Source organism: Danio rerio, chromosome 8, assembly GCF_052040795.2.
Source record: "Danio rerio strain M-AB ecotype USA chromosome 8, GRCz13ab, whole genome shotgun sequence".
NCBI lineage: Eukaryota > Metazoa > Chordata > Actinopteri > Cypriniformes > Danionidae > Danio > Danio rerio.
The window spans coordinates 13,524,353-13,547,504 of NC_141028.1; the positions used below are offsets into that span (position 1 = coordinate 13,524,353).

The following is a 23,152-nucleotide window of genomic DNA, read 5'->3' on the forward strand; positions in this document are numbered from 1 at the left end:
TAAATAACTAACTACGATGCATTACAGCACCAATAACTATAATACTAGTGTATACTGAAGAGTAATATTACAAGTAATGACGCTAATGGTATCATATTAAACAAAACCTACAACCAAAATATCACATTTTCACCATATCATTTTAATACATCTATAATTTGACAGTATGTCAATTTTCTTCATTCATTCATTCATTTTCTTGTCGGCTTAGTCCCTTTATTAATCCGGAGTTGCCACAGTGGAATGAACCGCCAACTTATCCAGCAAGTTTTTACGCAGCGGATGCCCTTCCAGCCACAACCCATCTCTGGGAAACATCCACACACACATTCACACACACACACTCATACACTATGGACAATTTAGCCAACACAATTCACCTGTACCGCATGTCTTTGGACTGTGGGGGAAATCGGAGCATCCGGAGGAAACCCACGCGAACGCAGGTCAACTATCTTAGTTTACATTTAAAAAACATATTAATTGTTATATTTATTAATATGTATTTAATATAAAATTTTTGTCATAGTATTCTAGTCATTATTGAACTAACATTCACTATTATACATATTATAATTTGTAAACTATTATAATAATATATTATTGCATATACATTCGATCAGTAACCATCTTGGTTATATGTTTATTAAATCATGAAACATTATATTATATTTTGAAAATAAAATGTAGGTAGCAGTGATGATAATGTTGATATTACCACTACTACAAATAATAATAATAATTATTATTATTAAATCATGAATAATTAAGTTATATTTAATAAAATCTAAATTAAATATATATTTAATATTTAAATATTATATTTATATATAAAATTCTATATAAAATTTATATATATATATATATATATATATATATATATATATATAATTGATAGAATATATTATCATTATTATTTAATATAAATTTATTTATTCATTATTGTTTATTTTTATAAATATTTAATTTGCATAAATATGTATTTATTTTTATAAATATTTAATTATTTGTACAAATATGTATTTATAAATATTATAAACATTTCCAAAAGATATACATATTTATTTTTCAAATATAAATATTGTATTTTCTGTTGTTATTCCTTTTCTAAATATTAAATTTTATAAAACATATAATTAATAAAAAAACTGCTGGATAATTTGGCGGTTCATTCCGCTGTGGTGACCCCAGATTAATAAAGTGACTAAGCCGAAAAGAAAATGAATGAATAAATAATTTAGAGATGTTTGTAATGTTACTATAATTATTAAATCATAAATACTTAAGTTCCTTGTAAAAATACAGTATGTGTTAATATGTATATACAGGAAAGCTTGACTTTTGAAACACAGCCCACACCACTGTAAGCTACAGGTTAACCAAAAAGCAAACCTTCACCCTGACACTATAATCACAGCAATTATGTACTACAGACAACGAGATGCACATCCACCATAGAAATAAGACTCCAAATCCCCTCAATCTAATCCCTTGACTGCACTTCAGGTCAGAACAACACACTATTTTTAGCATATCAAAACCACATGTACATGAACACGAACAAATGACTTCCAATGGCAGCTTCTTTTCATGCAGGGCTGCTTCGTATGAGTAAAAACACACATGCACATACACACACACATGAAAACAAACACATAGTCCAAAAGCCACAGAGAGGCTTAAGTCTTTGTTGCTAAGCCACTTCAAATCTGCTGCAAAACCCAGTTCGTATCAGTCAATTAGCATTGCGCTGGAAATTACACTTCCCATCTGCCATATTTGGACAAACATGAGAGCGCTGGAGCAGGATTTAGCAGAAGGGACACATGACGACAGGCGACCGAGGCACATGTTTCCCCCCGCAGCTGTAAATTATTGATGATAAACCTGGATAACGATGCTTCATGGTGATTGCCGTTCAGTGGTTTGTAAGTGGGCCAGTGGTGATCAAAGAAATCCAGTCAGCATTTTTTACTGCTGTATTATTCATCCGCTGGCTTAATCTGGACGTGCTAATTTAGCCTGCGGCTGGACAAATATTCATACTGTATGTGCTGCTTCTAGAAATCGCAGTCGTGCTGCAGCAGGAAGTCGTTGTACTGAATCGCAAATATGACTTGCTATTTTCTTCTTTGACTGGATTTATTTATTTGTATTTTATTTTTGATGTTAAAAAACTAACAAAAAATATTAGTACTATTACACATTTAATAATGAATAAGTATAATATTATTGTTAGATTTAGTTTAAAAAATATGTATATTATTTCAATGGTGACAGTACATGAGGCGGAGAATAATCAGTACTAAACTTAAACTGTTGAGTTTTACCATTTCTGAATCCATTCAACCAATCTCGAGTCTGGCAGAAGCACTTTTAGCTTAGCATACATCTGTTAACTCACCCCTGCTGAAAAAATCCAGCTTAAACTAGCCTAGGCTTGTTGGCTGGTTTTAGCTGGTCGATCAGCTGGGAGATAATCAGCTAAAACCAGCTTGACCAAAGTCCCTTTTAGGCAAGTAATTTCACTCTGCGGCAATCTTTAACACACGAATGGGAAAACATCAAATTCTTCAAAACTACTTGCCAAGCTTACAGTTACATTCCATATAACGAATAACCAATAAAATTAACTCTTTAGTTTAGTTTCTACATGTTCGTATCACACAAAATCTGCAGAAACTCATGTCTGGTCCAATCCTCTCCCCTGGAGAATTGACATTCTAGATTTTGATTGGCTCCTGTTTTAGAAGGTGGGCTTTATTCACCATATAGCGATTGCTGATTGGCTCCTGTACTAGAAGGTGGGGCTTAACAGTTTTAGCTTAGCATACATCTGTTAGGTCAGCACTTTTAGCTTAGCATAGATATATATTTTATATTTTAGCTTAACATGGATGTTTTAGGCGAGGCAGAGGCGCAGTAGGTAGTGTTGTCACCTCAAAGCAAGAAGGTCGCTGGTTCGAGCCTCGGCTGGGTCAGTTGGTGTTTCTGTGTGGGTTTCCTCCGAGTTCTCCAGTTTCCCCTACAGTCCAAAGACATGCTGTACAGGTGAATTGGGTAAGCTAAATTGTCTGTGGTGTATGCGTGTGACCCAGAGATGGGTTGCCGCTGGAAGGGCATCAGCTGCGTAAAATGTGCTGGATAAGTTGGCGGTTCATTCCCCTGTGGTGACCCCATATTAATAAAAGGACCAAGCCGAAAAAAAAAAATGATAGATGTTATAGTTTAGCACTTTTAGCTTAACATAGATCTTTTAGCTTAGCACTTTTAGATTAGTATAGATTATTTAGGGGCTACTCACACTTTGCTATCCGAACCGTGCCCAGGCCCGTTTCCCAGATCATTTAAGAAGTGTGAGTGCTCTGAATCGGGCTCAGCATGGTTCACTTGGGCTTTGGTGTGGTACGCTGGTGTGAGTGCAAAACTGAGAGCTAGATGTGACATTTAAGGGATTGTTTCATATGGATTTATTAATTATTCTTATTGTTCAATGAACGCAAACGGTCTTAGTTTGTTAAAGATGCAGACACCTCACTGCATGACAGCTGCGCATCTTCAGCAGACCTCCTAATTCCTGCAGCACGAGGACTTTATGATTGTTTATGAGCGTCAAAAGTGGCTGATCTGTTCGGCGAAATATTTGATTGCGTGTCAATGCATATCAAACCACTAAAGCGATATAACTAAAGAAATATCCACTGATGACGTAAGTGTGCCCAGGACCGAATGTATTGTGAGTGCAGGCCTTCAGGGGAGGGGGGACAAGCATGCTTAGGCCCAGTTCAAAACAACTGTACATAGTGTGAGTACTTAGTTTGGACTTTTGTCTTAATATTTTAGCTTAGGACTTTTAAATTAGCATAGATATTTTAGTTTAGCACTTTTAATTTAACATAGCTCATTTAATTTAACGCTTTTAGCTGATCATAGACCTTTTAGCTTAGCACCTTTAGCTTAGCATAGATCTTTTAGTTTAGCACTTTTAGCTTTGCATAAATCTTTTAGTTTCGTACGGGGCTGACAACTTTTGGCTTCAGCTTGGGGTGATAATTTATGCTCCGCCCCTATGTCCACAAGCCCCGCCCACACAAAACCACGCCCCCATTTATTTATAAATCTATAAAAATTCTATATTATTTTAATAAATACTTTTTATAAAATATTTATTATAAATAAAGGTAGTATTATTATTATTATTATTATTATCCAATTATTATTCTATTCTAAATAAATAAATAAAAATATTCTAAATGTAACTGGAAAACAATGTAAAGACTGAAGTGATATGCTAAGATCCTTTAAGAATTTTTTGCATAAATATATTAATTTCATTAGAATTAAATTCTATATACAATTGTATAGAACACAACAAAATATGTTTTATAGAATAATCTGTTGTGTGTTGTCTTAGACCTGACTCATGGCCAAGAATTAGGTTTATTAAGTCTAAACTCCAAATTGTCTCTAGTGTATGTGTGTGAATGAGTGTGTATGGATGTTTCCCAGTGATGGGCTACAGCTGGAAGGGCATCTGCTTCATAAAACGTATGCTGGGTAAGTTGGCCATTCATTCCACTGTGGCGACCCCAGATTATTAAGGGACTAAGCAGAAAAGAAAATGAATGAATGAATGAAGTCTAAACTCCCTGACCTCATCCCTCTTTTCTGCTTCATGCAAAAAAAAATAATTCTATAAGGAGCCATTAGTCAAAATAAGATCATCATGTTGTTTAAACTTTATACTTGCAAAACTCACAGCAGGCTGACACCTACAGTATAGCCTACATAAAAAGCTGTTACCCCTGCATAAAATGCACCCTCTCTGAAATATGCATCTATTAACTGAAATAGATACAATCTTTTTAATAACACAGAGAACCATTGCCTTACAGAAGACTGAAAGTTCTAATGAAAGTCCATGAAAGGGGTGCATTTTTACGGCAGGGGTGCGTTTCTCAGCACAACACAACGCATAAGTGGCGTGTGAGCAGTGTATATATATTTGACATGAATGTTTACAACTGGGAACATACCCAGATCGGGAACGCGAGCAGTGCGTCAGCGCAAGCAGGAGTGGCGTGAGAGGTGAGCAGGCATGCCATCTACGCGCATGCATCAGTTTGTTTTTGATTACATGGCTTTCACCAGTCTTGATTCAGTTGCACACAGAAAATAACATCTTTATATAACGAAAAAAAAGTATTTAAAACCGTCTTTAACAAAGCTAAGAAAATATTTCACATAGATGATTTTTCTGCATGAGAAAATGGATGTGTGGTGTGAGAGCGTGAGAATATTGTGAATTGTGTGACTCTTAAGCATGGCAGCTATGGTTTCGCACCTTTATCTTAGCATAAATCTTTTAGCTTAGCACTTTTAGCTTAGCATAGATTGTTAAATCAGATTAGACCACAGTTGTCAAACTCAGTTCCAAAAAGGCCGCAGCTCTGCACAGTTTAGTTCCACCCCTAATTAAACATACTTGATCAAACTAATTCCTTCAGGCTTGTTTGAAACCTACAGGTAAGTGTGTTGGAGCAGGGTTGGAACTAAACTGTGCAGGGCTTCGGCCCTCCAGGAATTGAGTTTGACACCCCTGGATTAGATCATTAGCCTCTCCCTCCAAAAAAATCGTTCCTATTTAAAGCTGGACTCTTATGTAGTTACAGCATGTACTAAGACCGAGGAAAAAATGAAAAGTGCTGCAAAACTGCGAAAGTCATAGCACGGAGGCAGAGTTTCTTTTATCACGCCATTGTAATAGAATATACTTCCTAGTAATATCGACCCAGAAGCAACTTTTCATTTTCATCTTAGCACACGATGTAACTAAAGAATTGTAAAGCTTTAAATTTATGTTTCAAATGAACTCTTTTTAAAAATGTTATGAGCAAAATGTAATTGATCTAATCCGATTCATTGAATTATGCTAAGCTATGCTAAACGTGCTCCTGCCAGACTCGGATATTGGATGAATGAATTAAAAAATTATAACATTTTTTACTATTTTAAGATGAAAAATTTCTATTTACTAATTCCAAAACTGCTGTTTTTTTGGATAAAACATATTATATAGGTAATACACTTCAGACTTAAGCAGTTATCTACTATGGCTCATTAAAAGAGTCACATATCAGATGACACAGAGTAAATGAACAATCTTAAATGAACTCAGGTCTGGACAAAACTCTGCACTGCTAAATAGGTATTTTATGGCTTAAATAAAATATTTCTATTAATTAGATTATTCCAGCATTTTCAGCATAGAAGTCACAGCACTTAACGTACCATTTTAGGTTCGACTGATTCAGCTGCCTTGGTCATACCGTCCAGACACTTGCTGACGATTGGTAGAACTTTCCGCTCCACCTCGGTGTAAACTCGCATGCTCTCTCTCACCCGGCCCACCCGCCGCTCCTCCATCTCCTGTATCCTCTGAAAACACAAAATACATACATTAAACCTCACATATCTCATTGCGAAGTTCAAGATCCATAAGATATCAAAGTGCCCACATTATGATTTTAAAGACAGAAAAAATTGTGCTTATTCTCCTAATGAGTTGTGGGTGTGTTTTGGGCTTAATGTGCATTAAACCAATCAGAGACTCATCTCTTATTCCCTTTAAGAGTCAGTTGCGTTGTGCCAAGGTGCATTTGCTATTTACATGATGGACTTTGTAAGAGGAAACACTTGAAACGCTTCACTAGCAAGAAACTCTACAGAACGAGCCTCTTCCATTTGACTTCATCATTTTGACTATGGATTCGGGAAACGGTGGTGGACGCACTCCACTCAAGACATCGATTACATATTTAATTTGGTAATTTTATTTGTTAAGCACAAAGATTTGCTTCATCACAACTATTTCTAAATTCAGTTCTAATTTCCAGCATGAGAATAAATTAACAATAACAACAATATTATATCCAAAAACATGTCCTATTTCTATTCCCCATTTGGTGATGCATACATCTCTAAGGATAGGTGGAAAAATCTAAACAAAAAAAATGACAAAAGCTAATATAAATATGCATATAGTAACTACATAAAAAAACGTAAATTGTCATTATGTAACTGGCTATAACTGAGCTGGATTCCACAAAAGCTTCCTGAAGTTAAGAAGGCATAGGTGGAGGTAGCGTTTTTTTATATTTATGTAGAGAATTTTTAATTTTTAAAATTTTTTACATTTTAGGATATTTGTGTACTGACGCACATCCCTGTGTGTCTATTAAGCAATAAGGATGTACATTTGGAAGGCACATAAAACTAAGTAACAAATAAAACCCACACACCACCAACTTTAACCAGCTTTTAGGTGCTCAATGGCGCAGTGAATTTCAGTTGCCTCAAAATATCAACACACCTACAATATGCCTTAACACACATTTCAGACCAGCACACCCATGGGTGCATAACTGCGCACGAATTCATTTGGTTTTAAACGTGGCGCAAAACATCCATGCACTGGGGTAAAACTAGCAAAAAAAATAACTGTGCCGCACTTCCCCTCCAGTTTTAAAATTGTAATTTTAAAGTCAAAGCTCTTAAAGTGTATATAGTATACGTATAATGTAGTATATAGCCTTAGTTACACCAAACAGGTACAGTTTGGTGACTGCAAATGATTGCCAGTTGATCTGTTGGGTGTGAAATAAAATGGAGCTAAAAAACAGCCTAACCATTACAATAGGTTTGAAACATTGTGGTCTTAAATAATACAGTATAGAAAAATTACATTTTGATAAATTGAAACTTTAAATTTAAAAAGTGATGAACAAAAACGCCTGATATTCCCTGATACACTTGGACAAAAAAGTATACAAATCACCTGACTTTCAGGGTCTGGAATACACCGTTTAAAATTCCATGATATTCTAGAAATCCCATGACCCATTGTTATGATCGCCAGCGATTTAGCAATTGCAGATTGCTGGAGGACTACAACCACTTTACCGAACTACAAATCCTATCATGCCCGGCACTCACACACCAGTTCTAAATCACCTATTGATTTCCCACACACAGCTGCAGATCATCTTTACTGATTGCTTGGACTATTTAAGCACTGCATTGATATTCATTCCCTCCTCAGTATTGTTCCATGTTCATTGCTTTCATGTGTTGCAATGTCTGGTTGTTGATTCTTGGACTGTTTCAAATTTTGATGGTTTTCTGCCTGCCCTGACCTTTACCTGTTTCTTGGACTACTCTTTTTTGATTGCCATTGCTATTTCTGTTTTGACCCCTGTCTGCCTGACCATTCACTAAATAAAGCTGCATGTGGAACTCCATCTCTGTTGCCATGACTGCATCGTTACACCTATGGGCACCCTGAAATTAAAAGCAAATTTTTATATTTGGGTGAACTGTCCCTTCGTGAAGTTTGTTTATAAACTAATTTCAAGAAGATCACATGCTTATGATTGCTTGCAGCCGGCCCCGCATTATTCCATTTATGATTCACCAATCACATGATTCCTAAGCCACAATAAGTACCCCAAGTTCCATATGACAGCCATCTTCGTTTTAAAGAATCCCCCCTTCCACCCCTACTTCTCCTCCTTTTGCTAGATGGGTGGCACGGTGGCCCAGTGGTTAGCACTGCCACCTCACAGCAAGAACGTCACTGGTTCTAGTCCTTACCAAGCCAGCCGACGTTTCTGTGCGGAGTTTACACGTTCTTCCCGTGCTCACGTGGGTTTCCCCCCGGTTCTCCGGTTTCCTCCCACCATCAAAAAACATGCAACCTAAGTTAATTGACTTATCCAAATCGGCATCATAGACATGCTCCTAGTAAATGGTTATTTCTTAAGAGCAGTTACTATCTGTTCATTAGCTACTACAGCAGGGAAGTTCTTGAGATCTACCTGAGCTCAAACTCCCCTATCGCCTTGCAAACGAGAGGGAGCCCCGAGCTCGAGGATCTTATGAGCTCAGGGCTTTCTCCCGGGACAGCATGCCAAACAAGCTTTATAATCAATCATCAGCTAAGTGTTAACTCTTGAAAAATAGCAATAAAGAAGCACTTTAAGATTTATAATATTTCAAAATAAAAAATTATTAATCATTATACTATTGTAATATGATCAAGATATGAAAACCTTAAAACATCCTGACTGTGCCTCACACAGGTGAGTGGGCTTGACAAACCACCTGTAGAAAACACACTTATTCATCTCTCTGACACTTGCACTAGTTTTGCACATTTGCTCCAGACACTTTCTTTTTTTTTGCTCCAGACACTTAATTTTTACAATTACTCCATATCTCTAAAATAAAAATTGAGCATTCATGAAGTGTGCTTCACACAGGTGAGTGGGCTTGACAAACCACCTGTAAAAACCTTCTTCTCTTACAAAAAAAAAAAAAACACTCCCCCCTCCTTATTCTAGTACTAATTTCTCCATGCACGAACAGTTCTTTGGTATAATTAGCCCCGTTTGTGTGTATTGCCTCTCTCTGAATGCCTGCTCAATTGTAAGTTGCTTTAAACAAAAGCATCTGCTAACTAACTTAATGTAAAAGTGTAAATGTAAAGAGAGTCTCCTACCTGAAAGATGTGTGGTATGAGTGTGTAGTAGTGTTCATGTTGGTCCTTGTTAAATTTCTGCAGGTAGGTCAGGTACTCGTTTTTACTGTCCTCTGCTATCTGATGCCTCATCTGAGCTTGCTGTTTCGCCTACATAGACACATCACAAAAGACACAGAGCCAGAAAGACATTAACATCCCATCTGTGAGGAAGACATCAGAACATAAAGGGCAGGGACTGACAAATAAAACCATCACCTTTATGACACGACACAAGAAGGCAAACACTGAGAGTCAATTAGCAGATTACAGAAAGATAGAAACATGTAGTCGGGTGTCAAGTTTAGATCGATGCAGTCAGTAATATACACACTTAGAGAGCAAAAGAGAGAGAGAGAGAGGACAAACAACGCAAACATCACAAATCGAATACATATAATCAAATGTTGTACTCCGTAATTATATAACATGGCTAAAGAGCTGTTTTCAGTCATTCATTCAGCAGATTTGTGGTTTCTTTAATGCATCTTTACAGATATGTGAATGACTTTCAGTACACTATTAACACATCATACACTCATATCTCAATATAATTATTTACCATTATAAAATGTTTACTGAGGAAATTAAATATAAATGTTCTTTATCTGACTCAAATGGCACATGACTATTTTAGTACTTTTATATTTTCTAAGATTATCTGTAAAGCAATTAGGTATTTTCATAAACAGTTGAGGGCAATTATTAAATACACCCACCGGCCACTTTAATAGGTACACCTGCAAATTTCTAATCAGCCAATCACATGGCAGAAACTCAATGCATTTAGGCATGTAGACATGGTCAAGACAATCTGCTTGCAGTTCAAACCGAGCAGCAGAATGGAGAAGAAAGGTGATTTAAGTGACTTTGAACGTGGCATGGTTGGTGATCCCAGACGGCTGGTCTAACTATTTCAGAAACTGCTCATCTACTGGGATTTTCACGCATAACCATCTCTAGGATTTACAGAGAATGGTCCGAAAAAGAAAAAATATCCAGTGAGCGGCAGTTCTGTGGGCGCAAATGCCTTGTTGATGCCAGAGGTCAGAGGAGAATGGCCAGACTGGTTCAAGCTGATAGGAAAAGCAACTCAAATAACCACTTGTTACAACTGATATGCATACTGGTATGCAGAAGAGCATCTCTGAACGCACAACACGACCAACCTTGAGATGGATGGGCTACAGCAGCAGAAGACCACACAGGGTGCCACTTCTGTCAGCTAAGAACAGGAAACTGAGGCTACAATTCACACAGGCTCACCAAAATTGGACGATAGAAGATTGGAGAAATGTTGCCTGGTCTGATGAGTCTCAATTTCTGCTGTAACATTCGGATGGTAGGATCAGAATTTGGCGTCAACAACATGAAAGCATGGATCCATCCTGCCTTGTATCAACAGTTCAGGCTGGTGGTGGTGTAATGGTGTGGGGGACATTTTCTTGGCACACTTTGGGCCCATTAACCTATTAAGCATCGTGTCAACGCCTCTGCCTACCTGAGTGGAATGGGAGACTGGCATCATGCATGTGCAGCCGACAAATCCGCAGAAACTGAGTGATGTTATCATATCAATATGGACCAAAATCTCTGAGGAATATCTCCAGTAACTTGTTGAATCTATGTCATGAAGGATTAAGGCAGTTTTGAAGGCAAAAGGGCTCCAACCCGTTTCTAGTAAGGTGTGCCTAATAAAGTGGCCGGTGAGTGTATTTCTAAACTGATGTTAAACAGAGCATTTCCTAGTCATACCTATTATATTTTCCTTCTGAAGGAAATGTTTTCTTTAGTTTGGCTGGAATAAGAGCAGTTTTCTAATATTTTATGTCAATATTATTATCCCCCTTAAGATTTTTATTGATTATAGAACAAAACACTGCTGTCCAATGACTTGTGTAGTTAACCTAATTGAGCCTATAGAATGCACTTTAATCTGAATGCTACTATCTTTCGAAGTCACTAATAAAATATTACGTACTGTAATCATGGCAAAACAAAAAAGTTATTAGAAATATTACATAAAAGAAATGTGCCTTCTCTAGATTAAACAGCACTTAGGAAATATTTACAAAATCTTTACAATTCAGAAATTCTGAAAATGTAGTCTTAAACAGTATAGTGATGTGTTAAGATTTTAAAATAAATAAATACATTTGAACTCATTTCAATTTTTAATTATTTAAAAGATAAAACATTCAGTATTGCTTCAAAAATAAATACTTAATGCCTTTTTTATCAATTTATGCATCAACTATATTCTAAATGCAATTAACATCACTTCCTGTTCTTTCAAAATTAGAAATGGAAGGTCAAGTTGATTTCCATGCACTGTGGAAAATTTCACAGGTTGAATACTTCACACTTTGGGTAATAAAGGATCACAAAAACAAATATACTCCAGAAATAGTGAGTTGGATGATATTATGCACAGTGAAAAAGACAGTGAATGTGATGGCGTACAGACAATGTATGTAGATACACGCGCACACACACACACACACACACAAATGGCAATGAATGTTGAAACTGTTTTCAAACAAAACATTAAAATGGGTCCAAATGAATCGCACCAGACATCCGTTCATCATGCAATCTAACTAAACACCTACAGAAGACCAAAAAAGCATTTGCAGACTTAAGTCACACATAAATTTGTGAACATCATTGCATAAAACACTAAATATTAATCCAACTTTGCATATGGGTAGTTGACAAACAGGCAGTAAAAAGAGCTTTTATTGGTAAAATATAAAAAAAGGTTATTTTTATGTAGTTTGAAGTCTGATGTTTGAGGAAATATAAGGGATACTAACTTTATCATTTTTTCAGTGTTTTTGTTTTACTTTAAACTGTACCACAAAAATGTATTATAGTGTGACATAGCATGTTTTTAGAAAGATATAGATGAAAAAAATGATTGCCATTTACTAAAATTCTCACATTTATTCATAATTTTATGAGGTGTAATTTATTGAACCACACTTGAGGCTAGAGATGCCCAAACCCCCAAAAATTGGCCCATAATAACCTTTGATTTGGCCTACCATCTCATCAGAGAAGATAAGGAGAATGATGGGGAGGTGGTTGAGGCGAATGCCTTAGAGAGAGATTGTCATTTCAGATTTAACCTTACCTTTTCATTCTTTATTTTTTGCTCAGCCACAAGAAAAACTAAATTAAATGTTCCAATTACATGTTTTAAAAGAAAAGGCATCAACGACCAAATCAAGTGGTGCTGGTCTTCCCTGTTGAAAAATTTGTAATTTAATTGTGGGAAAACCAGCAACAGTTAAAAATGAATGATTATATGGTGTCATGATTTGCAATTAAAAATATTGTTATAATAAAATTTTATGGGGCAAAAACAGCCACACACATAATGAAAGGGTCGCAAATTTGCCCAAAGTCTATTGTTGATTTTTATTTTTTACGTTTTAAAACATTTTCCAAAAATATGTGTTACGGCTGCACAAATCTGGCTAAAATAAGAATCATGATTTTTTTTTTTTTTTTGCGTAAAATCAAGATAAGGATTTTCTGAAGATGTAAAATAAAGGTTACTATGAGTGGGCTATTATTATTATTATTATTGTTAAACCTCAAATATATGGTAAAACATCAATAATATTAGGCCTATGTGTAGGTCTACTGTTTGGTTAAAATGTATAAAGTTGGTATAGACTTGGAATGGTGGACTTCAATAGACTTTAAACATGTCCTGGCTTTTAATTCACAGTGATGTGATGATATCAGAATACAACTATTAATAATTCAGAAGTTGTAATTGTTATGTTTGAGACTTATGCTTGTCATTTGTCATTGACTACATTGATAATTGTTTCACTGATTAAATGAAACATTTGTCATTAGTAGATTCCCTCTTACATTATATTCAACATTATATAGGCTAGAGCAGTTATACTGACACAGTAAACATTTATTTCCATGTACAACACTTTGTGTTTGCTATGAAAGGAAAAACATATGAAATGCTTGACGTAATTCTAACTGTAAAATGCGATATGATCATTTAAATGATGTGCGTGCCAGTTTCACTTTCACTGCCCAGTGCGGCTCATGTAATGGCTGTTGTCAATTTGAGAAACAAAACAAACAAGAAAATCATCCCTCCCACATGGCTCCCAAATTATCACACATGTTCAACAAACTAAATGTTATTTACGTTATTAGCTGTTATTCACAGCCTATGCAGGTTCTGTTCACTTAAGTAGACATCATTGGCAGGTACGCGCCAAACAAACAATGCATCAATCAGCTTACGTGTGATTTCGACGCTTTGAATACATCGATACGCAAATGACATTTTTGGATGAATTATACCTTATAAGTACATTGTGTGATGCTTTTAACGCCATTTGGATGTGTCCATGTTGCTGAGCATCTTACTGTATATAAAACAATGTGAAGACTTTTGCGTCCGCCTTTACGCTTCTCTCATGATTTTGAAAATGAACTGGTCAATCGTAGTGGAACTGGATTAAGATTGTGTGTAGGGTTAAATCGAGATCACAATCTTTTTTCGATTATTCGTGCAGCCTTAATATGTGTCTAAATAAGATTTGGCACCCCAAATCATTCCATTTGCTGGAACACAGAGAAAGTTGTGGTCAAATTAAGACTCAAAATCACTCCAGCGTGGATGAAGACATCCCAAACAGCACACTTGGATTAAATATTAGGAAATAAATTTGAAAATTACCCATGTCAACTTTAATTTAATACAGTTTGGCATGTTAACCTTCGGCCCAGAGCTCTTAATCAAGTTTGTTTTATTGCCCTTATAAAGATACGTTTGGGCACCCCTGCTTGAGACAGTCATTCCATAGGATATTCAAGACAAAGAAATGTTTAACCATTTACTGCATTTTAAATACTACACTAATACTGATTATATTCATTTGAGTGATAATGCAACATCACATCAACAACCCATATGCAAAAAAATTACATATTTTACTCAAGCATTTTAGCTTATTATATTACAATTGTCTTATAGATGTCATCAGGTTTTGAAATGCAGTTGCATCATTTAAATAAAACAAATTGAATTATTTTACCAGCTTGAGCCACTTGATTTAATACTGCATACAATGCAATGAAATCCATGTATTTATTAATAAGCATCTAAATGCTTTTTGGGGCCGCTGTACATAAACAACAGCATGTACATGAACCAGACAGTGTGCACAGACTCTCAGACTCGGGACTTTTTTGTGGTCGACAGTAAATTGTGCAGTAATAGGTATTGATTTTGTGAATTCAGTCTCCGCTGTAACCCTTACAACGTAGCCCATTTTCGCATTTTAACATCAGTCTTCCATGACAAGTCTTATTCTGTACATTTGTACAAGGTGAATACAGGAAAAGGTTCGCTGCAAGCATAGACGTGAACGTAACAGAAGCTAAAAAACAAGAAACAAAACAAAACCAACAAAAAAAACCAACGAAAATTACGACAAACACTCTTTGCTGATATGGGTAATACACCGAACAACTTAACAAACTCCCCACCGACAAAGACGACTCTTGGTTCAAACCTACCTTGAGAGAACACCGCTTTAAGACATGTTAAAAAACAAAGACAGAGTCGATTAGTGTCACAGACGCACTAATAACAGAAGTTGCTTAAGAAAACATCTACACATGGGCAAAACCAAAGCTGATTCTTTGGCCTTACAGTCATGACAGGTTGCTGCCATTAAAACTGTCTTTGTTTCTTATTAAAAAAAAAAAAATGTATGGGCTTAGCTTATAAAGTTTTTAAATAATATACATTTTCCTAGTGTGGCTGATTCATATTGCATTTTCAAGTGATTTTTTAATAAGAAAAAGCTTTGAATTTTATCACTTGCAATAATCTATTATTATTCATTTTGTAAGAGTGAAAAATTTACCTATTTTTATTTATTGTGTAATTAATTGTTTTATAAATAAAAATGAAAAAAATTTATATACACTCACCGGCCACTTTATTAGGTACACCTGTCTAACTGCTCGTTAATGCAAATTTCTAATCAGCCAATCACATGGCAGCAACTCAATGCATTTAGGCATTTAGACATGGTCAAGACGATCTGCTGCAGTTCAAACCGAGCATTAGAAAGGAGAAGAAAGATGATTTAAGTGACTTTTAACATGGCATGATTGTTGGTGCCAGGCGGGCTGGTCTGAGTATTTCAGAAACTGCTGATCTACTGGGATTTTCAAGCACAACCATCTCTAGGGTTTACAGAGAATGTGGGCACAAATGCCTTGTTGATGCCAGAGGTCAGAGGAGAATGGCCAGACTGGTTTGAGCTTATAGAAAGGCAAAAGTAACTCAAACTAGAATTGTACATTTCCTAAAGAAAATGTGAGTGGGGTTTGCATGGCAAATCGATGGGGTACAAAATGGTACTAAACTGGGCAAAATAGCAGTAAATGCGGAGAAACGGTTAAATTCATGTGCTTATGTGGTTGATAGGGTATTCTAAGTGGTTGCTAGGCTGTGGCAACGACGTTTTAATAAGTGAAAACAAAAGCGATTTAATCAGCCTGCATCAAAAGAGGCCAAACCCGGTGTTTCTATGAATCCTGTGCTGAAATATGGCTTGTTTGTGTTGTTATATGATTATTAGGGGGCTTAAAGTGGTTGCTAGGGTGTGTCTACAAACTTGTGAAGTCACTACTTAATACCGACTTGATAGGCCGAGTAAAATGAGCCCACTCTCAAGCTCTCTGAATTTGGCGTCAACAACATGAAAGTATGGATCAATCCTGCTTTGTATCTTTAGTTCAGGCTGCTGATGGTTGTGTAATGGTGTGGGGGATATTTTCTTGTCACACTTTGGGCCCATTAGTACTAACTGAGCATTGTGTCATCGCCACAGCCAACCGGAGTATTGTTGCTGACCATGTCCATCCCTTTATTATCACAGTATACCCATCTTCTGATGGCTACTTCCAGCAGGATAACGCACCGTCATAAAGCGTGAATCATCTCAGACTGGTTTCTTGAACATGACAATGAGTTCACTGTACTCAAATGGTCCCCAAAGTTACCAGATCTCAATCCAATAGAGCACCTTTGGGATGTGGTGGAATGGGAGATTTGCATCATGGATGTGCAGCCGACAAATCTGCAGCAACTGCGTTATGCGATCATGTCAATATGAACCAAAATCTCTGAGAAATATTTTCAGTACCGTGTTGAGTCTATGCCCCGAGTAATTAAGGCAGTTCTGAAGGCAAAATGGGGTCCAACCCAATACTAGTAAAATGTACCTAATAAAATGGGCGGTGAGTGTATTTGAGATCTTGAAACAGTTTAATATGTTTTTGCTGTAAATAATGACTTTTTTTAACAGATATTTTACAGAAGTCACTGAATCTGTTTTAAATTGAATGTTTGAAATAAGTAGATTGAATTGATTTTCAGAAACAAATCAAGTTTTGTACACTGCAGAACATTTGTCTGTGATTATTAGCAAAACAGACATTGCAATGACTCTAAAATACATAAAGTACATTCTTTTAATCTCATAACTCAAATTGTTGCTTATTTTAGTATTTTTTTAGAAAGGTATATAGTTTTAGAAACCTGCCCGAGAATTTATTTGGTTTCTTTGAATTGAAAAACAAATATAATTTAATGCATTTAAATATATGCACAATTCACCAAATGGCAAAAATGTGTGTTAATAATAAATATACTAAGTTACATATTTGCAAGGTTTCTGAAACCTGGCACTGCATTGGAAAGTATTATTAAACAAAAATATGATATAAAGATATTATCCACCTCTTTCTCATTATTGATATGAGCTCCTTTATACATTTCTGGAGAGAGCAGTCCCAGGAGGTATGCTTTTTTGCCTGCTGAATCCACCAGAGGCCACTGTCATTAGACTGACCTATTCCTTCACCCACCCCTTTCCCTAAACCCAACTGATAGTGTTTACAAAAGCACCAATTGACCCAATCACCCCCCTCCCCAAACCCAATCGCAGTGTTTTCAAAAGCAATGTAGAAAAACACATTTTTTAGATCTTAACACATTCTCACCCTGTTATTTACTTGTTTATTTTATTTGTTGGACTTTTGTTGGAACTTGTTGCTTTTTGTTTTACCCGCTTTCTGGAACCGTTCTTCGTCGGACTCGAACCCGGTTGAGGCGGTCAACTACTCTCTGCAGCTCACGTCCACCAACGCATATGGCGAGCTACTGGGAAAATTGGTAACAGTGGAAAAGCCGTCCATGCAGAGGTAAGCAACATACCGTCCCATAGCGTTTGTTTTAAAATCGAAATGCATCGATAAGTAGCTATGGCTACATAATTCACACTCTCCAGAAATGTATAAGGGGGTATATTTTCAAAATGAGCCTGTGTTGATATTATCTATTTTTCTAATCACTCTAGTGACAAAATAATAAAGACCTGTGAAACATTAGCAAGAATCAAAGTCTTGCTTATTGTCTGACCTCCTGTAAACAAACAGTATTTTCTTTCCAGTGCAGAGAAAGCTAGTGTTGTAGGGTAGGAACAAGTGAGGTAAAAGGTATGAGGAGGACATATTCACTCTAACTTTAATAAAGTCAAGCTTGCCATGGGTTATATCACCATCCGTCACCACTGCCTCGTTTCAAAAAGGGATCTTCCACACAGACTCACAGAAAAGGATGAAAGCAGTCATGGAGAATGAGGATTTGTGAAAGGATCAGTCTCTTCACACGCATGCAAACAGGGAATACGTACCTTTTCCACATCAGCTTTAGTCACGTTAATGTCTGCGTCCATCTTGTCAAAGTAATGCTGGGCGCGATCCGCTTCCTTACAGTCTCTCTCAAATCTTCTCTTACTCTGCAAATAAACAAACATATAACATGTCAGATTCATTTTATACTACTCATTGCAAACAGTTAGCGTTGATATATTTGCACTGTAAAAACAAAAGAAGTTGACTCAACTTAAAATTGTAAGGCAACTTTGCTCCACAGCTTTTTTTGAGTTAACTCAACTTTTAACCCGAGCACTGCACTTAACTCAATTTAAGTTGAGTCAACTAAAACAGCTCTGCAGCCAGTTGCCTTACAATTTTAAGTCGGATTTTTTTTGTTTAACAGTGTATTAAAGTCTTGGTAAACCAGAAGTTGCTAAAGACTTTTATTTTGGTATGATGTATTTCCAACTTAAACAGAATATAAAGTAGGGGGCGTGGTTTTATTTTTGTGCTCCACTAGCAGCAAAGCAATAGTTGGAGGGCGTGGCTAAGCATATTTTAAATATGCCTTTGAACTGACGTCTGTTATGGACTAATTAATGCTTTATGTTACTACAGATTCTTTGGGTGTACTCACACTAGGCACACTTGCCTTAAACTGTGCCGGGGCACGCTTTTTCCCCTTTCCCTCTCCCCCATTGGCCCGCACTCACTCACACTGCATTTTATCTTTTGAGCTGACTTTTTCATAAAAGTCAGTGTGCTGCACGTATTAGGAGGTTTGTTGAAGATGGCAGCAGACGTGCAGCGAGGGGTTTGCATCTTTAATAAACTATTACAGTTCGCATTCATTGAAAAGTTCATTCATTCATTCATTTTCTTTTCATCTCTTTATTAATCTGGGGTCGCCACAGCAGAATGAACTGGCAACTTATCCAGCATATGTTTACGCAGTGGATGCCCTTCCAGCTGCAACACATACACACTATGGTCAATTTAGCCTACCCAATTCGATACTACATGTTTTTAAGCTTGTGGAGGAAACCCACGCAAACATGGGGAGAACATGCAAACCCCACACAGAAACGCCAACTGACCCGACTGAGGCTTGAACCAGCGACCTTCTTGCTGTGAGGCTTAGTGAAAAGTAAGAATGATTAATAAATCCACATGAAACAGTCCCTTAAAAGTGACATCAGATCTTCAGATTCGCGCTACCACTCACGCTTGTCAAATGAACTGGGAAATGAGTAAGGGTGTAACGGTTTACGGTTGATCTGTGATCCATACAGATCACAACCCACGATTTGGAACGCATGTGAGCTGCAGATTAATCTAATTTTTTTCAAACTTGTATGTTAATACAACATTTATAACAACTGCAGAGAAATCGTCTCCCATTTGAACCACATGTATGAAAGCATTTTGGCTGAGCTGTAAAATATAATGATAATGGAAAATGGAAAAAGTTGTGGTGGGACCTACCTGAATGCTTTCTTAGGTTATTAATTAAATGTGTTTTCTGTCACTGTTTGTTTAGCCTGCATTAATGCATTCAGCGCAAAGCTGCACAATTAGACATTAAAAGATCGTAATCTCAATTCAAACCGGCGCAACATGAATGATAAATGACAATGATTTGCATGTTTATTATTTGAAAGCGCTGCATTCAAATCTGAGTTTGATAAAGAGAGCTTCAGATTTTATACTTTTTCAGTTCGTTACAAACAATTAAATAACACAGAGGTACTGAGAGAACAGTTTATAGTTCAGATTTAAACACTGACACTTTATGGTAAAGATTAAAATCACAGTTTAATGGAACTTGACGCTGGTGAATTTTGTAGCAATAACATTGTGTAACCAACAGTTGGTGACAAACAACCATCAAAATAATGTCACTGAATAGGTTTTCAAAATGATACGCCTTAAGAAGCCCATATTATACATGAAATAGGGTCATATCTTGGTTGTAAGGGTCTCCAACAACAGTCTAATATGCATGCAAGGTCAAAAAACACTTTCATGGTCTTATAATCTGCATTTATTTTTACCTAATTATTCCAGCGACTCCCGTATGAATCATCCAGTGATTCATTTGTTCCCAAACCCCTCCTTACAAGCTAATCTGCGCTGATTGGACCGATGACAGTCTGTTGCGATTGGTCGACTGCCTTCAGTGAGAGAGTGAAATGCCCAACAGCTAATCAGCAATATAAAAGTAGTCAGTTCATACACGCTCGATAGTGTAGGCGTGGATTTTAGCTGCCAGTGGGTCAATGTAAATACAGACGATGGACTTGAAAATACAGACGACTGACTATTTTATTGAGCAAAAACTCCAAAAACTGTTGAGGAGATCTCCTAGCTTGTCTCACTCTGCTCTTTTCACAGACACACACACAAACACACACACACATATTGCCCTCGTCCTTGCGCACAAACACACACACTTAACTCTGGACGACAGCGCGCGCACACACTACCCTCCTCCACGAAGCTCCATAAACAAAGCAGCACGCGTCGCGTTTTTAACGTGACTTTGCACGTGATATAATGAATATAGCGAGTTAACCTGATACAGTACACGCGGTTACAAGTAACAAATCACATCTAAATACATTTGCAAGCTAGAGTCAATGAGGCAACAACTTTAATCGCACGTTTGAAGCACTATGAGTCGACTCTTTTATCGATGAATCAACCGTTTTAAAAACTGTACTCTTACAGATTTAAGCCTTAGCTGGATACTTCACTTAGAGCTGTGTTACACACTACATGGAAGGGCATTTTCAAAAACCCATGATATGGGCTCTTTAAATAAACATGAAGTTTTATGTGTGAATTGAATCATTGATTAAAAATTAATATGATATGTTGTAGAAGATGTTAAATTTTTATATTTAGCATTAGTAGCAACAGTAGCAAAGATAATTTTGCATATTGAATATTTTCCGTTTTTAGCTGGTTCTTTCCTAATTTTTTATTTTTTTAATAACAGGTTCTAAGTTCTGTTTGTTAAACCAATGTTTTTTGCTGTAACATTTTTGTATTAATGGAAAGCAAAAGACATTTGTCGTCTCCCTTTTTTGCTGATTCAAAAAATGGTCCAATCCGTGACTCAAAAACCATAGTGCGATCCGAACCATGAGATTTGTGATTCTTTACACAACTAAAAATGAGTGTCAAATGCACCCGGGCACGGCTCTAATAGCCTACTGTGAGTACACCCTTTGATATGTACTACTCAGTAGTGTTGTCAAAAGTATTGAGTTTGGTGCCTATTGGTCCTGAAGATTTAAAAACATCCATTTGTCGATAAAATTTAAGTGCTGTTGAGCTCATACTTAAACAGCGCTGACTGGCCATTGTGTTCACATCTCGCTTAACAGAAATGACTGTGATTGGCCATGACGGTCATCAGTTCACTGCACCAACTGCAAACACGGATACAAGGACACTGGATCGTTTTAAAGCCACGTCGATCTGTTGGTCTTTCTTTAGGCTGACATATGAGCAATCTGCTGACAGATCTACTGATCTACACAGCTTTGAAACTCCAGTGTTCGTATATCTGGAATTGCACTCAGTGAACAGCAATGAAGAGTGTTGAGCTGATGATCAATCAGGCCAATCACAGGCATTTCTCCACAGCACTCAAATGTTGGCTGGAAATGGATGTTTTTAATATTTTTGTATTAATTGTTGTCGAAGCTAATACTTGTGACCAAAGTACTACTCAGTATTTAAAGCATGTGTTTTTTAGCCATCTATGAAGAACACAGACTGTCAAACACACATGCAGAAGTTCACTACAGCTATCTTTTTGAACTTTCATAAATGTCTATATATGTAAAACTGTCAGCAATCCTATTCATACAACAAGTTCAAATCAAGGGCATCAAAACTGGACAGGAAATAGCCTATTATGTTTATTATGTGTTTATTATGTTTTTTTATTGTAAAAAATCTTGATAACATTAAAAGTGGTTGTCATAAGACAGTGTAAAATAAACATAAAATAGGCAGTTCATGACTCCTTTAAAAACGGTAGCGGTAGGTTACTGTTGATTGTCTTTTACAGTCAACTGTAGCTCTTTTCACACAAGCATTTATTGTAAAAGACTGCCCAGTTCCAGCTCATATCTCTGCCAGGTGATGAAAGAGAGGCCAATATCAGGAAAAATTTGAATATCCACATTATGTTCTGTTGAGTTAAACTGACTCACCGATTCCAGCTGCTTCCAGGAATTCTCAATGTGCTGCTGCGCTCGGCGGCCATCATGGAAATGCTTGAGGAAAGAAGAGACAAGAAATCGAGTTCAAAATTTATAAACACAAAGAATAGGGTCTGTATTGGGGTCTTTTTTATAATGTTTTAATAAGACTTTTAATGTGTTTCTGTATTTAGTCATAATATTATACATGTTTGCAGTTCATATCTATATTATTTATAAATATTTGTTTCTTTATTGGGCAGCACGGTGGCTCAGTGTTTAGCACTGTCACCTCATTCATTCATTTTCCTTCAGCTTAGTCCCTTATTTGTCAGAGTTTGCCACAGCAGAATAAACCGCCAATTATTCTGGCATATGTTTTACGCAGCGGATCCAGTTTGCAGGATTTTTTTACAGTTTTTACAAATCCACTAGAGGCCACCATGTACGCTTTTTTAGATCTCAATTTTCTTTCTTAAATGCCATTCGCTCCTGTTGACTGACTGACCAACCGATCACTCCACCCACCCCCTTCCCTAAACCCAAACAAATAGTGTTTAAAAGCAATCCAGAAAAAGAAAAGACCTTGTCTGATTTTTACCATGTTTTGAGATCTTACCATGTTTTCACTCCT

General features: G+C 36.5%; 1 protein-coding gene across 18 annotated transcripts in view; it reads right to left on the reverse strand.

Annotated features, from left to right (window-relative positions):
- fnbp1a (formin binding protein 1a) overlaps positions 1-23,152 on the reverse strand; it is a 64,649-nt gene that overhangs the window by 20,365 nt on the left and 21,132 nt on the right. For 12 of the 18 annotated variants that reach the window (XR_015497161.1, XR_015497160.1, XR_015497164.1 and 9 more), the window contains 4 exon segments: positions 22,531-22,593; positions 18,337-18,441; positions 9,560-9,688; positions 6,292-6,438 (listed from right to left, as the gene is read on the reverse strand). Coding sequence is in view for 9 of the 18 variants with exons in the window: in XM_087263476.1 (XP_087119602.1) it covers positions 6,292-6,438; positions 9,560-9,688; positions 18,337-18,441; positions 22,531-22,593 (444 nt within the window). In the remaining 9 variants the exon portion in view is untranslated. 18 annotated transcript variants of the gene reach the window in all.